The sequence below is a fragment of the Silurus meridionalis genome, chromosome 12, assembly GCF_014805685.1.
Source record: "Silurus meridionalis isolate SWU-2019-XX chromosome 12, ASM1480568v1, whole genome shotgun sequence".
Lineage (NCBI taxonomy): Eukaryota > Metazoa > Chordata > Actinopteri > Siluriformes > Siluridae > Silurus > Silurus meridionalis.
The window spans coordinates 10674806-10697098 of NC_060895.1; the positions used below are offsets into that span (position 1 = coordinate 10674806).

At 36.9% G+C, this 22293-nt stretch overlaps 1 protein-coding gene across 5 annotated transcripts in view; it reads right to left on the reverse strand.

Moving 5' to 3' along the window:
* Window positions 1-1481: 1481 nt before the first annotated feature.
* plekhg2 (pleckstrin homology domain containing, family G (with RhoGef domain) member 2) overlaps window positions 1482-22293 on the reverse strand; it is a 39916-nt gene continuing 19104 nt past the window's right edge. For 4 of the 5 annotated variants that reach the window (XM_046862917.1, XM_046862919.1, XM_046862918.1 and 1 more), the window contains 16 exons: window positions 16448-16514; window positions 14816-14862; window positions 13519-13669; window positions 13165-13296; window positions 11699-11881; window positions 11512-11604; window positions 10819-10905; window positions 10199-10232; window positions 9821-9913; window positions 9541-9639; window positions 9036-9074; window positions 7913-7926; window positions 7569-7814; window positions 5922-7368; window positions 4769-5828; window positions 1482-4009 (listed from right to left, as the gene is read on the reverse strand). In XM_046862917.1, coding sequence (XP_046718873.1) covers window positions 2164-4009; window positions 4769-5828; window positions 5922-7368; window positions 7569-7814; window positions 7913-7926; window positions 9036-9074; window positions 9541-9639; window positions 9821-9913; window positions 10199-10232; window positions 10819-10905; window positions 11512-11604; window positions 11699-11881; window positions 13165-13296; window positions 13519-13669; window positions 14816-14862; window positions 16448-16514 — 5638 coding nt within the window. In that variant the 3' untranslated portion in view covers window positions 1482-2163. The remainder of the gene's footprint in view (window positions 4010-4768; window positions 5829-5921; window positions 7369-7568; window positions 7815-7912; window positions 7927-9035; window positions 9075-9540; window positions 9640-9820; window positions 9914-10198; window positions 10233-10818; window positions 10906-11511; window positions 11605-11698; window positions 11882-13164; window positions 13297-13518; window positions 13670-14815; window positions 14863-16447; window positions 16515-22293) is intronic. The other variant, XM_046862920.1, reaches the window with a different exon arrangement.

Here is a 22293-nt window from a genome sequence, read left to right on the forward strand (position 1 = left end):
CTCCTCCCCTTCTACAACGTCGTCTCCTGCAGCGAGTCTTCTCAAAGGAAAGTACCGGTAAAGATCTTTTCCTCTTTTGTATGTTTTTATGTGGTATAATTTTAATATAACATGTTAAAAGTAAATAATATTAGTGAATATTGGCTTTATTTTTATTTAAGTAATATTTTTGGTTGTCCAGAACGAATTACCGAAGTTTCTGTTCATTATTATGGGGAAATTTGTATTGGGATACAAACTTTTCAGGTTACGAATAAAGTACCGGAAAGAATTAAATTCGTAACCCGAGGTTCCACTGTACTCAAATCAGCCCATTTGGCACAAACATCTATGAAGAAATTACATGTTTTTTTCCATTCTGATGTTTGATGTAAACATTAACTAAAGCTCTTGACCTGTCTCTGCATGATTTTCTGCATTGCTCTGCTGCCACATGATTGAATAATTAGATAACTGCACAAAGCTTTCTGTGGCAGCTGAAGAGGGAGTTTTATCTTCCTGCGAAGATGTTGGTGAACTACATTGCCATCATCGAATATATCCTCACATCCTCCATTATGGTCTGTTTGCTGCAGATACATCCAGGGACAAGGCCAAGCTGCAGCATGTCATCCACTATGCCGATTAGGTAATCGCCTTCAGTCTTCCATCCTTCCAGGAGCTGTACGTCTCCAGGACGTACAGCCAAGCTGTGACACGTCTTATCCTGGAAACAAACTCTTTCCGTCCCTCCCCTCCCCTTTCCTCATGCCACAAGAGAAACAACAGTTTCTTCCCCACTGCAGTCAGCTTGCTAAACAGTGCCCCACTTATCTGTATAAAGCTGCTTATCTGTATAAAGCTGCTTTGAGACAATTTTCATTGTTAAAATTGCTATACAAAATAAAAATTATTTGAATTCACCTTTACTTTTACATTCTAAATTGCACTACTTCTCATGCAAAGCCAATTTCTGTATACAGTATTATTAAATTTATCATAGTTTATTTAGTACGCATTTTGTATCTGTGTATATGTTTGCACCTGATGCCAAGACAAAATCCTAGTACTGAAAAGTGCTTTTTGCTGAACCTGGCAATGAAACATTTACTGATTTAGATTTTTTTCAGATTCTGATTCTGAAATGTACAGGTGTACAGGTGGTCTAGTGATGGTGAGTAGGTATACAGTAAATTGATTTTAAAATGTCGAAATATCCAATTAAATGGATGGCAATTAAAAAAAAAATACAGACACAATTTTTTTATAATGAAGAAACAAAGTATTATTATAGGGTGTATTCATATGGTTTGACAGTTAAATTGGAAACAACAATATTATGAAATACTGCAAATTCTCACATCGTCATACTTTTGACAACTATACATAGTTGTCACATTACATAGTTTGATATAGAATTCTACAATATATAGTTAAAACTATATATATATATATATTTGGAACTACAAATCATGAAATGCTGCACAGGATGGACAGTATTATTTTATAATTTTTTTTTTTTAAATAACGTTTGTACTGATTTTTGAACTGGCAACATTCTTTTATATTTTTATCTTACCATTACCACAGATATCACTAAGGTGCTTTCAAAGGATGTGGTGGACTGAGTCCATAAATGGATTTTGGAATGCTGAAATCTTTCCAATAAAGCAGTGTCATGTCTGCTTAACACTATCTTATACAAAACATTCTTCTACTTTCCCTTAATTGTACATACACATTTCTTTTCCAACTGCTGATATGTCTGGACCACATAAGTAATTGTGCAAAATACAGAAAAGAGTTAAGTGCCATAAAAATCCCCGTCTCATAAATAAGAGAACTGCACATTTCAGCCTAAAAAATGTCACAGAGGCTTTGGTTAAGTTACAAAGAAATTAGAATAGTTTACATTTATATAAAAATATTAAAATAACACTGTTTAAAATAGAAACTAGAAATGCAGGTTGGGCAGTGATCCAAACTTGAGTTGTAAATGAAGCACCCCTTTGCAGCTAAAGAATTAGCAATGAGCAAAAAAATCAAATAAAAAAAATAAAAAAACTTAACACCCGTAATTTGTCATCTCAGTAAAGTGGACATGAACATCTATCCGTCTCCTTTTACACATGGTAAAGTGCCTGGTAAATGTGGTTGAAGCAGAAGGCATTTTATTATGAGTTTTTAGAGCCTTTTGCAGTTCTGCATTGAGAGTGTGCAGCCATTTATGCTGACCCTTCTCATGCCCTGGCTCTCCGTCACTGGTGCAAGAGTTTGAGTCAAGCTAACCTGGGCATTACTAAAGGATGCAATTCTCCCACTTCCAGCAATCTGCAGATTGACAGTTGTGGCATAACTGGTTTTTAATTGTGTCTTAGTCCCCTGTGTTGGCACATTGTCCACTTGCTTTCTATCATCTGAGGGCTGAATATAAGTGTCCTTTTCAGGTACAGACGTGGCTTGAGCCACATAGGCACAGATAAGGCTACTCCGACATGTACCCTTCCCCAGTTCTGAGTCCCCCTGTTCAGTTTCGGGACTAGATGGTGAGGGTAAAAGGTTACACTGAGAATTGTCTACTGTGTTATAAACAGGTGGCAGTTCATGCACTTGTGGCCAGTTAAAGTGTGTTAGTTGCTTTTCAGCATCAGTGCTCTTCCCAGCATTCTCCCTAATCAGATACTGAGGTTCTGGACTAACACACATAGGGGAACCATTACAGGAACGCATTTGAGGACTAGCTGAGTGCAACTCTGAATCCATTGTCCATTGTCCATTCTCTGCAAACGACCTATGCTCATTTCTTAATGGACTTGTTGGGCTGCATGTCAAGCTGTCAAATGACAAGTTGCTTCCTCTTGCTCTTCTCTGGCTCTGAGAGAAGAATGTTGAACATGAAGATGATCCTGACACTGGTGAAGTTATTCTGGAGCCTCTTGAAGTTGCTTCTGTTTTTGTCGGGGAGGAAGGTGTCACTAGTGGATTCCTTGGCTGAGGGCTTACAATGCACCATATATTTGTTGGAATGCCAATAGGAGGGGGAGAGGTTACCCGTGGACTTGTACATGGAGACAAAATGGAAGAGGAAGTTGTTTGAGAAAACTCTAAGGACAAAGGAATGAAAGGGCTGGATCCACTCTGTCTGGGGGTGCGTGGATTAGGAGGTTTGGTTACTAACGGACCAGCACTATTCTGGACAAGTGGTGGGGAACAGATACGTGTGAACAGAGATGGTGAGTTAGAGGGAGACTGGACACGTGAGTTAGGCTCAGAGGACAGGAATGGTCGAGCAATTCTGTTATGTGAGGTCTCACGATGTGGTTCATGGGGACCTCTGTATATTTGTGATGATGATAATGATGAGGATAATGGCTTTTTATTACTATTTGCCCAAGCATTGCTACAATGGCCATTATTGTTGTTGTTGTTATTGCTATTCAGTTCAGTATGAAGAGACTGATCAGCCATTGAATGAGTAACTGGTGAAGCAGGGGGGACAAAATGTTCGTTGCGGTTAGGAGGAGGGGATTGTACAGTTGCTGGGCTAGATCGCAAAATAGTAGAGCAGGAAGGGGATGGAGAACATTTTAGAATTTGGCTTTCTGTCACCTTTGTGGGTGAAGTGCTCGAATCTTTCTGTACATTAGAGGTCAGAGCAGCAGGTTTAGGGGATGGAGACCTTCGTCTCAAAGACGATGTTGGCAATGAACTGGAATTGGCAGGGGGGGAGATAGCCTGCATGCGGGCATTCCTTTTGGCTATGTTTTGAGATATTGACTGACTAATACATGAAGCAGCAAGTGATTTGGCAAGGGCAGAAGAATTTGTTTGGGAGTTTGAATAGCTCATATTAGGGGAGGGCGAGCGCATCCGAAGGCTTAAACCAAAAACAGATGGCTTTGTTTCATAAAATTGTAAAGGAAAACTGGGTGACTTGTTACATAATGAGTTTTTACTTGAAGAGTGATGACCACATGGTTGTGTGGTGTCTTGGTCTTGTTCCATGGACGCGGTCTGTGCTTGTGACAGTCTAAAATCAAAGCAGAACAAAATATCTGATCACAATCTGGCAGACTTTCTGAAGTTCCTTTCAACACACTTGAATCTATTGTATACAATTTTTGAAAGACGAATTATTATCACACATATGTCCATCATTATATAAATAGAATTGAAGTGCTGAGATGAGACCCCTTTTATTTCTTTAAAGAGAGACTGGTGAAGTCAGAACTAACACTAACACTAACCCTACGTATAGTCTATTCTCTTTTTAATACTTTTTAATAATACAATTCTGTATCTGTATTGTGTTTTTAAATTTTGATTCTATATATGGACTTAAGTTAGTACTTGTTGATCATTTGAAAACCTATTTTATTTTTGAGTTTGCACGTATTTTTCCCACATGCCTCCTCCATGCGCATGATTTAGTTTCTAGTCCCTTGGCACCACTTCAGAAGACAGAGTGAGACACTTTTTTCATGCACATACAGTCTTTTAACATTATGTAACACTGTATTTTCCGTTCATTCGATTCATGTGATCATTTCCCAGTAACATATTGCATATGTATCTTCTTTTTCTCCATAATTAATTATGTAATAGAATTCTGCACTATATCAAGTTCTATAGCTTTAATTTTATGCTGGTTTTTTTACTTGAATTGCTCTTGTATCAGATTTACAGAGTGTATATGCTCCTTATTTTATATGGCATAAGAAACAGCCTGCATTTTTAAGAGTGGAATTGTAGGGTGAAATGTTCAAAAAAAAAAACCTCTATAAATTACCGTTGGGAGGAAATATCTGTCCTCCAAGGAGAAATCTTGCTTCCCATCTCATTGTGGAAGTCGCCGGCTCTTTGGCTGTTAGATTTTGTTAGATTATTTGTGCCAGTTTTACAGAAAGCTGATGTTTGGGAATGGTTCGACATTGATAATTTTTTGTTGCCTCCCAGAGTCTGTGGAGTTACCATCTCTCGCAAACCATGCAGAGGTGGTACATTTGTGCAGCTTGTTTCAGGGTAACATTGATATTGGAGTTGTGAAGAACATGACTGAGGAGATACATCAACATCAAGTACATTTGGTGACATTCTGGGATTTCCATCGCATGTTGTTTCTGAGACTCCATTCCCAAGGTACTGTGACAATTCTGTTGGAAGAGATGTATCTACAACATTAACAGATGATAGATCCACTTTAGTGCAAATTATGGGATCATCAGTAGAATCTGAATTTATGGATAATCTCATTTGGCTATCACCCACTGTCTCCTCTGTAAACTGTGGGTTTTCGCAAGGCGTATTCATTAAACCATGGCTCTCTTTAATAGCACTGGCTTCTACTTTTAGGGGGGAACCTTCCTTTGAATCATTTCTAGATTTAGAACAGCAGTCCATTACTGGTTTGTCTACAACTAATAATTTATGTTCATCTTTCCTGTCAGAGGTTGGATTTTTATCAACTATTGAATGGTCCTCCTTAATTGAATACAAAGTGTGGTCCTGCTCAAGACAATATTTGACTTGTGATCCAGAGCTTTGAACAGCAGGTGTGTCTTGGTTTTCATCTGAAAGAATGTCTTGATCTGTGGAGCTCTCCAAATAGCTTTGAGTTCCCATATTTGTGGGCAAGTGTTCTTCCTCTTTTTCAGATGGAAACTCAGTTATAGTGGAGGATTCCAGTGAAATTATTTCTGTTGCGCTCGCTTCAAAAATAGTCACTTGCTCCTTTTGTCCAGTAATGTCATGATAGTTTTCTTGGTGACAGGCTGAAGTGAATTGCTCTTTAACAATCACATGTCCAAATGACTCAGGTGTAGAGTGAGTAACAGACTCCATGTGAATATCTGTCAAATAAAAAAAAAAAAAAGCTCTTAAAATTAAAATAACTAATACTTATGCATAGTTTGAGATGTCAGATATAAAAAATAATGTCTTACCTGAGAGTTGATTCTGTGTGTTTTCCTCTGCCTGATTCAGCAGTATCTGAGACTTTGGAGGCGAATTTACTTTACATGATGCCTTTGTAACACGGGTTCTTTTCTGATGTAATGGTACCTTCATACTACTTGACTTGGCCATATACATTTGTGCTAACATTTGTACCTTACTCAGAATTTTATCTGAGTTCTCAACTAAACACTGATCCATAGGAGCAGATTCAAAGAATCCTATACTTGATACATCTGCAATGCCTTCGTAAAGTGTCCTACTGCAGCTGACTGCCTTACCATGGCGAGACCACCGTCCCACTTTAATCTGGCTAGGCAGACTATCCAAACTGCCATTAGGGTTAGACTTGTCTCTGGGAACAGCAGTCGACTGAGCTTCTTTGGCAGTTTTGTCTTTTGGCTCAGAGGTTTTAAAGTCTGTGCTCTCATTGTGGTCCTCTTCAGGCGCAAGCTGGTCATTGAGCACAGAAGTCCTTCTGTCAGTTGCAGGCAATAAATCTTTTGCACATACTTCTTTGTCCTTGGCAAAGCTACTTTCCTTACAGGCTTTCTCTTTCTCTTGAATACTTAAGGTGATCTTTTCCTTGTCTTTCCATAGCTCCATACAAGGTCTAAAATCACAGATCTGTTCATCATTATTAGATTTTAACTCAGTTTTACTCTGGCTGGTATGCTCAGCTAGAGCATCAACAGTGGTGTCATCAGGCTGACTAAAAGTCTTTAGATCTTTGTCAGGTTCAGCAGGTGATATGGACGTGAGGTCATTTTCATTGCAGTCTGAACGCCCACTCTCAGAATCACATAAGCTGACTTGGTGAACAAAGAAATTATAACGTGAAACAGAGTCTTTTACAAGTCCAGCAGGAATGTTAGAAAAGCTATTCCTGCGTGAAGCTTGCCCATCATCGGCCACTGCCTCCGCTGCCTCATAGTAACTGCGGATTTTTTCGATTATCTGATGATGGCTCTTTTGTTCAACTTCCCCTTTAGGCAGCAAAGGGTTATCAGCAGTTTTGTGTGTGGAAGCAGAGTTATCACACAGCTCACCAGCAGTTTTGCTAACCATTTCTTCTATTTTATTTGTTAGAGGTGATATTTTATCTTCGGCAACAGTGTCCTCATCTTCCTTCTCCATCAAATGCTCAGGCACTAGTGCTGCCATGACTACCTCTGATTCCAGTGATTCACTCCTATTTTCATGTTGTTTCGGCAAGTAAGAGGATAATGATGATGAAGTATCTCCGCCAAAATCTTTTGCTGTGGTTGAGTCATGGCCAATATCATCATCCTGGTTTGCTTCATTATCAATCAGTGGTTGCTTATCTGGTGGTCTACTGGAAACACTATTCAGCTGATCTTTCTCTTTTATTTCTTGTGTTTTCTGATATTCTATTAAGTCCTCTGGTTCAATGCAGGCTTCTGATCTGGGCTCACTCTGTGGACAGAACAATAGTATGAAAACAGCTAATTCCTACTGCCAGCAATTGCCCAAAATAATCAATATACATCATAATCATTATAATAATCAATATAAATTCAGTTGAAATGTATCAAGAACGTGAAATCTTTTCACATTGATTTCCAACATAGGACTTTTTTTGCAGATTGATATTGAATACAATTGGATACTCCTACCACATTAGAAGACAGCTCTGCCATGCCCTCTCGTGCACGGCTCTCATTGATAAACTGCATGATTTCTTCAGTGATGGAGAGCGTTGGAGGTGTAGGGAGAGGTGACATGTCCTCATCTTCATCCTGACCAAGACACAATTTATCCTGGCCTGAGCCAACCTCAATGACTGATGATGCAAGCGTACTGGCACTGCCTGAAGAAGCCAAGCTCTCCACCTGTGTATAGAGCTCACCTTCACTTCCAGCCTAGGAAACCACAGAGACAAAAACATACAAGAAGTGCTATCAGGTTAAATTGTTATAAAATTTGAGACATTTACTATGTAAAAAAAACCTGCTCTTACCTTTAAAGAGGTTACTGTTAAACGGCGCATGATACAGAAAAAAAAGAACACAGAAAAATTAGAACCAAACTTTTATTTGGGTTAAATGCTATCTCAGATTGAAATACAGCACTGTGCAAATGTGGAAGGTGTAAAAAAAAAAATGCTTTCTAAATGGCTTCAAAAATTAGAAGTTTTAATAACTTATCACTTACAAAATGGAAAGTAAACGAACAAAAGCTAAATCCATATCAGATCAGTATTTTGTGTGGAAAAACACTTTAAAAACATGATTAATTCATCTAGGTACACCTGCATGCAGGAATCTGGCAAATAGATTGCTCCAAACATCTTAGAGAACTAATGACATCTGTGTATGTAGGTTGCCTCGAATCCTTTTCTCAATGCATGTAATCCCAGACAGACTCGATGATTTTGAGATCAGGGCTCTGTGGGGGCCAAACCATTACTTCCAGGACTCCTTATTTTTTTCTCCACTGAAGATAATTCTTAATGACATTAGCTGTATGTTTAGGGTCACTGTCCTGCTGCAGATAAAATTTGGCAATCAGATGCCTTCCTGATAGTATTGCATGATGTAAAAGTATCTGTAAAAATTGCATGGAACCTTTACCATGCTTCACCATTCCCTGCAGACACTCATTATTGTACCACTCTCCAGCCTTTTAACAAACAAATTGCCTCCTGCCACAGTTAAATATAAAATATTTTGACGTAAAAAAAAATTGTCCTTAAATTTCATGAATAGTGTAGTTGCTTTGCCATGTTTCCATCTCAGGGTTATGGCTTTTTGGCAACAATTCCTCCATGAAGAAAAATCCCAGACTTTGTGCAAGTGTATTAAGTGCAATTGTGAGACTGGAAAGCCGAAGGGTATTCATAATAAATATTGATTTGGTTTAGTTTTTTTTTTCTGTTCGCTCACTTTGCATTATGTAAATTAATTAAAATATTTATAACAATTGATTAAAAAGTTATAGACAATGACTATATATGACTATATATGACTATATATATATATATATATATATATATATATATATATATATATATATATATATATATATATATAGTATAGTATATATATATTTCTTGTGGAATTAATTACAGGGAACACACTTACCACCCTGTTGAAATACTGCCTCTATGTCTTTGGCAGGAGCTAGAAGCACAAAATGCCAATTTATCAGTAACATTAATTCATCGATATCTTCGGTATGTTACCTTCCCAGAGCGCTCTTTATTTATTTGTATTTATTTTTTATTAATGTATCTTATATTTTAAGTGAAATAAATAGATTTGTTTGATATTTACATTAACAGATTCAAATGGGCTGCTGTTATCTGTTTCTCAGGTTTAAGAAAAAAGTTAAACCTGTTGTTGGGGAAAAAATCCTTATGATAAGTGGCTAGTTGCAGCTAATTGTTTGCATTCTGCTGTTTTGCAGTTATATAAATGTATACAACTAATGGTCATATTAAATTAAATGTGTCTGCTAGTGTGCTTGACTGGGGTTAAAAATATGTTGAAAATGGTAAAATAGGGGTCACTTGAAAATAAAGGTTGGGATCCAATGCCTTAAAAGTATTCTATAATAAATTGTTTTATGTTTTAATGTAAGGTTTACCTGACTGTCTGCGCCCTCTGCGATATGGCAGGTTCCCTTCCAGTAGCAAAGGAAGGCTTTTCTTAGCTTTCTCTGGGGTGTAGATAAATTCAGGAGGTTCTAAAGAATGGCATAAGCAAAGCAGCAGTGCAGAATACATTAAATTGTGAGATTACTAAAACACACCTTTCCAGCTTTCCATTTTAAAATAAAAGTGACTCAAGCATCTATGATTCACCAACTACAACATCATTTTTTTAAAAAAATGTTACGATGCAAGTTTTCAAACTAGCTTTCAAACCTGATTGTCTTCTTCCTCTCTGAAATCCATGCGCATCATCTAATCTAGGAGAAGGAACTGGTTTTCGGGTTGGTTCCTGTTCATACTGAGGCGCTGCATGTCAAGCAAAATAAAATAGATCATTAACCCGAGAACGCAAAAAGTAGACAAATATTACACAAACAACACACAAATACACAATACACAGATATTACAAGCAATGCAACATGCATCTTTAACCTTATTTACTAAAGTGTATAAAGTCTGCATGCATGAGATACAGACATTCAGAGCTGCCATTCTTGGCATGCCCTAAGCAGCTGTTGTTACAGTACGCTGAGCATGCTTGTGCTTTTCATACGAAGCAAAGCTCTAGCCCAACATGCTTCCATTACTTACATTGACAGAAATTATCACCAAGGACCTGCCTTGCCTGTAAAGAAACACAATATTAGGCTGTAAGCTTGCTTCAAAAAAGAAAGAGAGTCCCAAAAACGAATGTCTATCATACAGGAGCTCAGAACAATGTTTGAAATAATGTTTGTGTAAACTTTTTTACTTGCTTATATAACACAGCTCTTGTTAAATTCTTGAAAGGGGAAGGACATTCATTCTATATAACACATTTCTGACAAGAATCATACATTTTTTATCACTGCTATTGTATTATCTGATTAAGAGGGGCATGGTTCATATAATGGACAGTCATGTAATTTTCAATCTAACAATGCAAATGTAGAATTTTTACTATGCTATGATAAAACATATGTATATAGAACATTTATTAAAGATTTATGGATTCAGAAAACACAATATTGCTTGAAGGTGATGCTGCTCTATAAGAAAAGTGCAGATTTGTACAGTGATTTTGAAATACTACAGGTACTAACTTGTTTTGAGGGGCATTCCACAAGATTGGATGAAAATTAACAGGTAGAAAAGTATGCCACACAAACGGCAAATACAAGTGTGAATCTACACACTATGGAATACAATGTATGTCTTGGACTATTTGTTACCTTTTGAGGGAGAGATGCGGGATGGTTTTCCACTATTAGCCTCTTGAGGTAGTGAAGCCACAGTCGCTTTTCCTCTTGGTTTTTAGCCTAGAGGTCATAATTTGGAGACCACCATTACTGACTCAGAAATGTGGAATGTAAAAACAGCGAATATGTGAGTTTCAGTAGATAGTAAATAGCATTTCAGTCATTTACTGCTAAGGGTTAGGGTTAGGGTTATTAGGGTTATAAGGTATTTTGTGCGTTACATTTATTCGGCTTACTTTTTCCATTTCAACGAGGGTTAAATGATGTAATATTGCATGAGCAACATGGTTTAATCATCCTCTAGTCCAGAGGTGGCCAACCACTGCAAAAAGAAGCTAATCTGGGTGCAGGTTTTCATTCCAATCACGCAGGAGACAACGGCTTTAACAAACTATCAGTGGTTTCTGTTTGGTTTGAATAGCAAAAATCCAACCACAATGCACTTTGATGGAAATATTGGTCCTGTGCTCTAAATCTTTATCAGCATTAGTTTGCACTATATCATTTTGATTGATAAACTACACCTTGATCTAAGAGTGCAATAAACATGGAAGTCTTTCATCTGATCTACTATATTAGACACACAATCTAATCTATACATCAATTTGTAATATAAATATATACTGTCCAGTATATCTCTAAAATCTCCCATTCTCCATTTCTTACCTGAACAATGTGCTGTTGTTTTGGGATTGTTTGATCTGACACCTTAAAACAGAGAGGATCCTTCATGGTTTCTACCAGAAGCAAGTTGCAACACTAGAACATACCAAAACAGATTATATGTAAACAGTCACATATATTCATCTCCAAGCAGCAGATACAAACATTGCAACCAACACTCATTACTCACAAAAATATGTGTGCTGTAGATAAAATGCTCCATGCGCTTTTTCGCAATTAGCAGCATTTTATCAAAGAGGAAGAAGGCTCTCTCCTTTTTAACCCTCTGAACACGGAAAGAACCTTCCAGAACCAGCTCTCCAAAGCCGCTGAGGTCAGGACCGGTCCAGTTTAGCAACAGATTTTCAATCTCCTGCCAGGATGTGACAAAATATTTTAGGTTCCACTTCGATGCAAATAAGTGTAGCCTTAATTGTGTATATTTATATCAAAATGTTCTTAATTTCATACCTAATGCATATTAGTGTGTCAGAAACAAAGATACCATTTAAGATTTCTGGAAATGAATTTCCACTAATAATAATAATAATAATAATAATAATAATAATAATAAATTATTATTATTATGTATAATATTTATATTATAAATTAATTATAATGTATGAATTATGATAAATTATTTATTATAAATTAAATTAAAATTATAAAAAATATAAATAATAATAATAATTATTATTATTATAATTATTATTATATATTTATTATTATTATTATTATTATTATTATTATTATTATTATTATTATATTAGTGTTATTTTTCCCTCTGTAAAATGAAAAGAACTTCTGGAGAACTTTTAAAATAAAAATGTCATTGTCTTGACTTGTAGAACCAGAAGAAATTTCTACAGAAGAATGACAGCAAGTCCCACAAGATTTACATTTCTTTATCAAATCACTGGTCACCTAGGAACACCTGCACCTGCATTTCTCTAAACACAATTATCAATGCAATCAGTGACAGCAGCACAATGCATAAAATCATGTCGATACGGTTCAAGAGCTTCAGACAATGTTTTAAATGAACATCATATAACAGTTTAAATATCTGCTGTTTCAGTAGAAAACCATGGTTCAGTGGAGGAAAACACAGATTACATAGATAAACACTACTCTTTCTAAATAATGTGTGGCTAGGTGTCACAGTGCATTCATTATAGAAACATAGTAACTTCTGTTTAAAAGCGAAACTGTATCACTCATATTTCTCTCATGTAAAGACCCTTAATCGTACATTGTATGATTTTGCGTTTGCACGTAGATATACAGTATATTTAAATTGTGTAGTGCTACAAAATGTGAATAAAAACAATGGTGTATTCTTTTTGAATCTCAGAGTACATTAAGGTTATCATTTTGAATGAATAATTTCACTGAAATTTATTTATGATCACTAGAGGGCAGCAAAGCATAGGACCATTTTTTCTTATTTGTTAAATCTGAACATGTCCATTTCTAACAATGTTTTTTAGATAGTAAAAAAAAAAAGGATCACATGAGCTTGTCACATGCTCTCTCGATTCACCTATTTTATGCTTCCCTTTCTATATAAGGTTTCTTGTCACTGACAAATATTTTCCAGACCAAACTTTTTAAAGTATATATATGTATAAATATATACAATATTTCTGGTTGCACCTGGAGTCGTACTGCATGTTCCTGTTTCCTCTTCATGTCATTAATATACCAGGCCACAGCTGTCATTGTGATGATGGCGTCTTCCACCACCTCGTATCCTGAATCGCTTTTGTCAAAGTGCTTGGACAGTTCCTGACAGAAGGGGGAGACATTAATTACACTATTGAAGCTGCTAGATGCAGACCTAAGAGATAAAAAATTTTTAGTATTCTGTTGCTTTCTCATTCTTTTTCATAGCATTTGTGGGGGAGTTTTCCACAGAAACTAAGGCAATAAATTCAGATTAAAATAATGCATCACTTTTAGGAGACTGGCACATAAACTCAAAAAAATTTATTCTATCCATACACTGACCTGCAGTAAGAGGTGGTACTTCAAGATCCTCTGCACAGGTTTTAGCAGGTAGGCCTCTAGGGGCAGTGAATGACAGAGAGTGGCCTGCCTCTCCTGGAAGAAGCGCACCAGGCTTTCGTTCTTCATGCATTCCCTGAGGACGGCCACTGAGCTGGTGTTTAAGAAGATAGGTAGACGTTCATGGTTAGGATGGCCCATTGGGAAACATTAGATAAGAAGCACGCCTGCCAGGCATTTGATGTCACTGTCCTAATGGATTCAGCTGACGTCTCTGTAAAACTTCCTTATGACAAACCTAAACCGTTTATGAAAACACCCAGCATCTCAAAATGTAGCCTCTAAGGTGTCTGCAAACTGCATCAGGAAAAAATACTGCTGGTCCTAGAGGCATAGTGGGGTCATATGGTTCAGTTTCACACTTACATCCTAGCACAGTGAAAACGGTGCACTGGAGCCTGTGTTATTTGGCTGTGTGTCTATATCAGCAAGTAAATATGACTGGTCATGAATCTGCTTGTACAGAACATCTGCTGCTGAGGCATTTTAGTGGGCCTTGGGAATGAAGTTGAAAAAACAGAAACACAACCAATACAATATATTCGTATAAACAGTTTATATGTCGCTATCAGTGAAACAATGATTGGTAGTCATGATATTAGACAGAAGAGCTAAAATTTTATCTCTATGAATAGCTGTTTATGATTATATTAGAGGATGACAAGACAGATATGTGGCAAACTACAGCAAGCCTGAAATGATCTATTGGCTTCAAGCTATACTTTAACTTTAACGATGTAAGCTTAGTCTAATTACTTTTAGTTTCTCTTTCAAGCACATTTTGGGGGGAAAGTTGTTATCCTGTTTTTCCCAGCCAAATCTGGTCACTTAAATTCACCTTAGGAACATGCTCATTTAATTATCTAAGAACTGAACTTTAGCACTTAGGTAAGGAGCTAAATATGTAGTATATATAGTCTATTATATCCAGATCATATTTGCATCTTTCCCATTCGTTTCATTGTAGTTGCCAAATTATTTGTCCTGGTTACAAAGTAATATGCTATAAGATGTATAACTGAGCCAATAGTTGACGAGGGTCTATGATAATGTGTGGTCTTTAATAGAGTTTGTGCTCCACATGTTGGTTTGCTCTATGGGAGTTAAATGGTGAAGTAAATACAAACCATGACAGCAACTGCATGGTCGACATGTAGTGAGTTGCTGTGTTCTGAAATAAGATACCCAAAGCATTGCATAACAAAGCACAAAAAGACATACTGCGAATAAATCTACTTACTTGGGATAGTTCATGCAGTAAATAGTGTAAATGTCAAAGGCTTCACTCTAAACCAGAGAAAAACAAAACCATTCATTTCACAAATGAAAACACAACTGTCAAACTATTTTAATATCAGTAATACAAACAACATACTTAACTAGCTACAACAAAATTCTCATAACTCATACAAACATATACAACACTGAGGTTTTCAGAAGGGTGGATAATTGGCAATGGATATATAGGAGTCATTACAGCAACATATAGGGTTCAGCAATTAGCATAATGGAGGGGATCTTTAGCTTTAGCTCTTATGATCCATCTAGGACTCAAACCCGCAATCACGCAGCTGCTGGATTGGAGCCACGTATCAAAATGTAAACCACTGCTACCCACATACACTACTATTTTCATCATCGCATCATTATTGCGTGATGTCCTTAACTAGTTTGAATACTGTGTTTCACAACTGAAACTGATGGCTGCATATTGGCTTCTGTACAAGCATGTAAACATGTCGGATTTGTGCTTAATTTGGAGCCTGGTGTCCACTTTGGAAATCTTTGTTTTGGAAAAACACTGGTGTCTGTAACTGATACTATTTTTTCACTGAGATCCTGAGAAAAGCCCAAATTACTCCAAACAAGGTCTTTAAATTATCCACAACTACCAGTATGTGCACTGGGGTATAGTTTTTTAAAAGGGTTGATCCTAAAGTGATGAATTATTCCTTTGAATATTTCCAATTCTCTGTATAGATGTTAAACTAGGCTCAGGTTCTTAACAAGGGCCTTAGAGGTCTGAGGTATAAGATGTAATGGTGCCATATTGCCACCCTGGTTTGGATACTGTGTTAGAACTGATATGACATTCAAGCATTTAAGCATATATGATTTGTGCTTTATTTAGCATTTGATGTCCTGCTCAGAAACCTTTGTTTTTCAGCTGGGTAATGGCTTAATTCAATGTACTGACTAACTGAAAACTTCTTAATAAAAAAATACTCCAATCAGCAAACCAAAAAGTCTGGTGGTCAAGAACCTTAGCAAACAGTGAACACTTATTTATGGAGGCTTTGTTCTAAAATATTTTCTAAAGAAACAGATCAGTGACATACTCAACCCCCTCACTGAAAACAAAGATGGCATTGTCTGTTCACTAATGCCACCCAGGTCTGGTCATTAGTCTGTCACTGTAGTGTGGAGTGTGTCAGTAAAAGTGACTGTAAACCCCCCTTAACAGACACACATGCACATGTTCAAAGGTCAGAGCAGTTTGCTGATATGTTTGGGATTCATTCACAAAGCCCATCTGTCTTTCACACAAATACCACACAGACAATATTCCACTGTTGTGCTTCTGCTACTCTGCCAGGCATATGGCACATTCACACAGCTGTTTTTTTTAACAAGTTTAAAAAAGCTGCGTTTGAATAAGCAGTTTCACCAATTCAAGGGAAACATAAAACATTATAAGACTATTTAAATCATAGACTTCTTTTTTCCTTCTTTGTTGTGGGAATGAAATAAAAAAAAATCGTAGCTGTTTCTAGCACACACACATCATGTGACAGGTTACAGATTTGCAATCAAATAATTGTGTACTAATGATATTTTTCTGAAAGTTCATGACCTCGCTGTTCTTACTTACCCTCTCCACAAAGCATTCGGCTATAGCTGCTGCATCAGGGCTGCGCTCCAGATCTTCCAAAAGCTCACTGTTGATAAAGCAAATTTCACATCATGATATGGTTCACAAAGTGCTGTTTCATTTTTTCATACAAACACAAACATATTTTAGAAGTAAACAAGTGTAGATAAATGTTTCAAATCTATGCAGTGTCACACCAGAGAACATGGAAGCCCACTATTTTTCCTGAGCTAGGGTTTCCTGTGACTGTTTTTTGTTTGAGCAGTGTTATTCTCCATCTATGGAGACATCTGGGACTGGTGTTTCAAAAGGAAGATCCTGGCCACAGTAAACCCCGATCCCGTCTCCATTTTCACATAGCGTTCATTTGTTTCTTTTCCATCTATTCAACCCCACTATCGCTTAAGAGCACACAGATGGAATACATCTTATTTTGGCTCTGAATCTAACCCCCATCCTATTTCTCCCAGATCCCCACAGCAGACCTTACAGACATTGAACCCACTTCTCTGGATTTTCCTGTTACAAGAGCCCTGGACCTGAATGCTAAATAACACTCAATATGTGCATGCCATGTCTGTACTGTCAGTTTACATTTCTTTCTTAACTAAGATGTCTACAGCTTTATCGCAACACATATGTAGATAAAATATGCTTCCTGAGAACACAGAATGCATGATTTATATCTTTTAAATGGCAATGAGCAGAAACAAAGCAAAAGAGCAGTTCATATTGTGACTGAATCAAAACCAGCAGGCATAGATTATCTTGGACAGCATCGTCGATAATACAGAAAAGCACTAGAGGGATTTTCAGGTTTCAGATTTTTTTGTAAAACAATAACTATGGTGAGTCAGACAAAAAAATAAAAAATAAACTGGGAATTTTTCATTTGATCTCCAGGGGGTTTGGTGTAAATTTATAACCATTCTTTTGAAGATCTAACAAGAGCTTGTTGAGAATTTAGCTGACTAAACATATATAACTTCATTCATCAGCAAATATTGATGTATCATCACTAAAAAAGGCCTCATGCTACTATACTGGTCAGTCTGTGGGGAACCCTCTCCAAGGCTCCAATGATAACAATGCGGTGCTCTGTAAGTTCTCTGATCACGCCTACATGTGGCCGAGGGGAAAGGTTCATGGGGAAAACCGCTGCACTCCAGCTTTCAGTGTCTTTCCCTCCTTCTCTGGAGACAGAGCACGTTTTGCAGCTGACCTCTGTGATGAGGGGGCTTCATTTTGGTTATAACAAAAGTAGTGGGGAATTCATGCGGGCTGTCTGCTCTAAAGCAGACCAAGGAGCTGGCTTTTTCCTAAGTACCATTTATGGTTTGTGAGGCTTGGGTACAATAGAGGGGCAGAACAAAACAATATTGTTTATGCAGCCTGGCAGTATGTTTTTTTTTTTCCCAGAACAAAGATACAATCCCATATAATAAAAGGCTAAATAATAGGTATAGGATTGTTATCACATATGAATGCATTCAAAATCTGGTAGCCAGGATCGATGTAATAACTTTTGGCACCAAAAAATTAGAGAAAAGCATTTACTCATTTAAACCAAAGACTTGAGTTATGCAGGTTATATGCTTGCTATTACTTTTCCATGCTGTCAATAGCAAAACACTTACATACACTTTTAACACCATTAGGAAAAGCAAGCCAACTACTGATCAGATCTTAAATGTGTCAGAGATGTTTAATAAAGCATACAGTATAATGAATCATGGTTGCAGAAACCACATGTGTTCCAAAAGTGCTGTTATGGAATCCTTATGTGGTGAAAAAGAAGTGACCTGGGGAATTTAACACAGCCAGTATTGGAAAATCAAGATGCTGATAATCCCTATTTCTACCTCCTATTTTAACAATCAGGATCAGGAAAAGGGAGTTACCTGCTAGGGACCTTAAATTCAAAAACTCCCTTCCTTGCCTTCATTCTTTCTATGTCCACCTTAACCTTTTCCTGTAGTGTTTTTAAAACTTGGCCTCTTATTCTATTCCTTTACTCAACCTACTGTCATCTGGCTTCTTTCACACATTCTCAACATTTGTCTGCTAATGCAGTTAGTGTGGTATGTACAGGGGAAAAGGCCTACTTTATTTAAGCTTTTTTCACTGCGGTCATATATTTTATAATACTGTCAAACCTTAAGTTGCACTGCAGACACAATTCCATCTAGAGGCACTCGTTTCGGCTCCATTGCTGCATTTAGAGTGATCATTTCTCTTTAAGTGACACCAAATCTCACGAGCTAGGCAAGCTTTACTAGAGAGTGTCATACTTTTCATCACTAAATGTGGCCAAGAACAGCTTACTGTTTGACTTACAATGTGAACAATGAATCACATTTAAGTGCCACTGTATTCACAAAAACTGTATTACATTTTTTAATCCACTGACTATATTTTACTCTTAAAGGCTTATTGTGTCCTGGTGTTGAAAAGCAGTCTTGTGCATACAGGGGTGTACAAAGGTGCAGGGATTCAAACACAAAGAACCACTGAAGATTCTGAAGCTTGGGCCCAGGAACATGTACAAACCTCTACGTATATGTACATAAACATAATAATAATATAATACATAAAAATGTACAAACTGCAGCTTCCAGAAGGGGTTTCTACGGTTGAATGACACCAAAATGACACCTCTGTGTTTGGCAAAATCATTTAAAACTCTACTGGTACATGTTGGATTTTGGAACTCTGTCCTAAGCAAAGGATGCCGCTTAACATTGGTCTTTTATCAAACTTGGCAAAAGTGTTACTGTTGGCATAAAATCAAAGCCAAGCAACAGATCAAGGATTCAGATGAAGAAGCACAGGAGACAGGTCAGACAGAGGTCTAGATTTCAGTCGGTTGAGGAATCTGCCTTGTTGGGTCCAATCAAAGCCCCATGTTGACCCCCAGGGTGTGAAATATTCATTTAAAGGTGGTCATTGTTCCACATGTCTATGTTAGGCCTCTTTCCCTGATACACACGTAGACAGTATGTTGAGAGTTATTAATATGACTTATTCATTCACTTAGTAAAATGTAGTGACTTGATATACAATTATCCTTACATTTAAAAAACATCACTAGACTAAGGCTTATACTAGCATTGAGGTTAACAAAAGTGATGCAAAGTGAATAATGAAAAGTTTAATAAATCTCTACAAATGCATATTGGCTTCAGACAAATAACGCCACTGTCAACAATTCATAGGGTTACGAAAATATTTGTGAAAAGAGACTTTTAGCATGTAGTTCATTGTGTGAAATGTTTTAACTATAACGGTGCACCAACAATGCCATTTGATGAATAAGTGCCAAAAACCCAGGGAAATCACTGAGAAAAATATTTTTATCACTACCTTTTTATTTTCTCTATCTTGAGTTCAGGAATTGAAAAGGTAGTGAATATAACTTGCACTCCTAAAGTCTCCTATTGAAGACTTAAACCACACTCTAGAATTTCACTTGAATAAGGTGCTGTAATGTAACAGATACAATGAGCGTGGGAAGAGACCGCAGGCTGTTTGCCGCCCCAGCATGCACCACTCCCCTGCCTTTGCTCCCTGACAGGCCATGTGTAAAATATTCACTACAGTGCAGTAGAGTGCTACCTCAGAGCCTGGCTGCTGGCTCCAGGTAACATGACATCTGTATGCACTGACTAGTGCCAAGAAAAAGATACAATAGCATTGTGAGTGAAAACAGGGACCTCATTCCATAGAAATGAGAGGATGAAATGAATAAGACAAAGAAGTGTCAGTGAAATCAAATATAAACTGTGGGAAAAAAACAAGATCGGCCTTCCACTCTAAACAATTATGGAAGAAGAATGAGGAACAAGTCTTTGCTGCAGCGGAACTGTGATTAGCTCTCATTCCTTTACACGCAAATCAAATTTAAGAGAAAGCCACAAAAAGTGCCTGAGGAGGGAACAAAAACCTGGCTCTGACACCCTGCATTTTATAGATATTACCATACAATATGCTGCAAATACCTTCAGGAGTTTTGTAAGATTTTCTGTTACCACATAGCAAAAAATATTTCCCAAGGGGGTTGCTGGAAAAAAAGGATCATGGTAGACTTCATCATTTAGTAATGTCAGAGGAGGTCCTGTAATGAGAAAGGCCTGGAGTGGACATGATAGAGTGAGATTTGAAAACGCAGGCCCTCAGCAGGAGAGGTCTTGGGGTGATGAAAAGTAAGAAGCATAAAGATGAGTCCTAGAAATATATTACAATTATCTTAAACATTACATTCAAACTGTAGCAGGATGCATGTGACAGATGGTGACTGGTGCAAGGGAAACACCCGATGAAAGGAGTTTAGACTGAAGGCCAAAATAATAATTACCTATAAACAAAAACTACTATTACCTCTTTGACAATACCCACAATGGATACAAAGAAACAGAAAATACATGCAAAAAAATTATCAGTCAGTGTATATTCTGTTTAATCATTTAAATAAAAAAAAATAATAAAAAACAGCCTTTTTTCTTTTTTTTGTTGTTTTTCTTGAACACACTACAACAATAAATTAATTAACTTTGCTTGAACTTATTAAAGAAAATATACTGGCTGGTTTTAAACAGTTTCTACTTGTATTCCAGCATTACCTTGGAAGTTAAAATAGATTATTCTAGAGACTCTCTGGTTCTCTGGTTAAGATGTGGGAAGTTATTTTTCTGTTTTTACTCCAAAAAGTAGTTCTGTTTATATTATCATTAAAATGGCATCACCATATGTGGAAATATATTTCCGGTGATTAAAACTTTCTCAAGCTGCAGCACCTTTTAAAAAATCCTATGCAATCCTAACACCCTTTTACAATCACTCTACTACTTGCTACTGCTCCAGGGCAAACAAAATGGCAAATATTGAGAACAAATAATTGGCCAGAAAATTTGTCAGCAAAAAATACAAACAAATGCACTCTTAATCTTGTGCCACCATTTGCTCATTTATTCTCACTACACTGTTCACTACACTGTGAACTGTTTTGGGAAAAACTAGAAATAAGGAAGTCACTTGTATAGTCTTCTTGTACACAAAAGTAAAAATCATGATCATGATTTAAAAAAAACACAGGTCACTGGTGTACCAAATTTTCCGTGGCTGCACCTGATAACAACTGTGGGAGGTAGGACTGAAAAAGCAGGGGGAGATCTACAGTATTTGTTTAATTTTTGCTCATTTCCTGAACACTAATTATTTAATCAACAATGATTGTTATTAAGACCATTAAAATCTTCATATTTTGCCAGTTTTCCCAGCAGAGAAGTGATCCATATTAGCAGTACATTAGAAGTAATCTATCCTTCAGCTGACCTGCTACCCAGTAATTGCAGATACATATCTAGGTCATTTAAGATTGTTCATTAGTTTTGGCCCAAGAATAAATTTGAAATGATGCAAAACAAGCAAAGTACGATATATGAGAGCTCTATAAATATTATTTTAGGTCAAAAAAAGTTTACAAAAAATTCCTTGTATGGACCCACGATGTGATGAACCATATGCTGCTTTTTTGTCCTTGTAAAAAAAAAGAAAAAAGAAAAAAGGTACAACTAGGGCTTGTTAAGAGCAGTGCAGGGTAGCAATTAAGGCTGAGTTTAAGAGTCTTCTGGAGAGACTCAAAAACTTAACCACATATCTCTTAGCTGCAGCCTGGACATTGTCTTTTTCACTGCAATTGTCTACAGTCTGGGTCAATCTATGTGTGAGTCATGTTAAAAAGATAGAAGAACCACCCAAGCAGCACCGTCTGACCAAATCTACCTCTGACCTAGACATGACTACAAAACATAGAGGAGCAAAAAGAGGGAAAAGAGGGGACAGAGAAA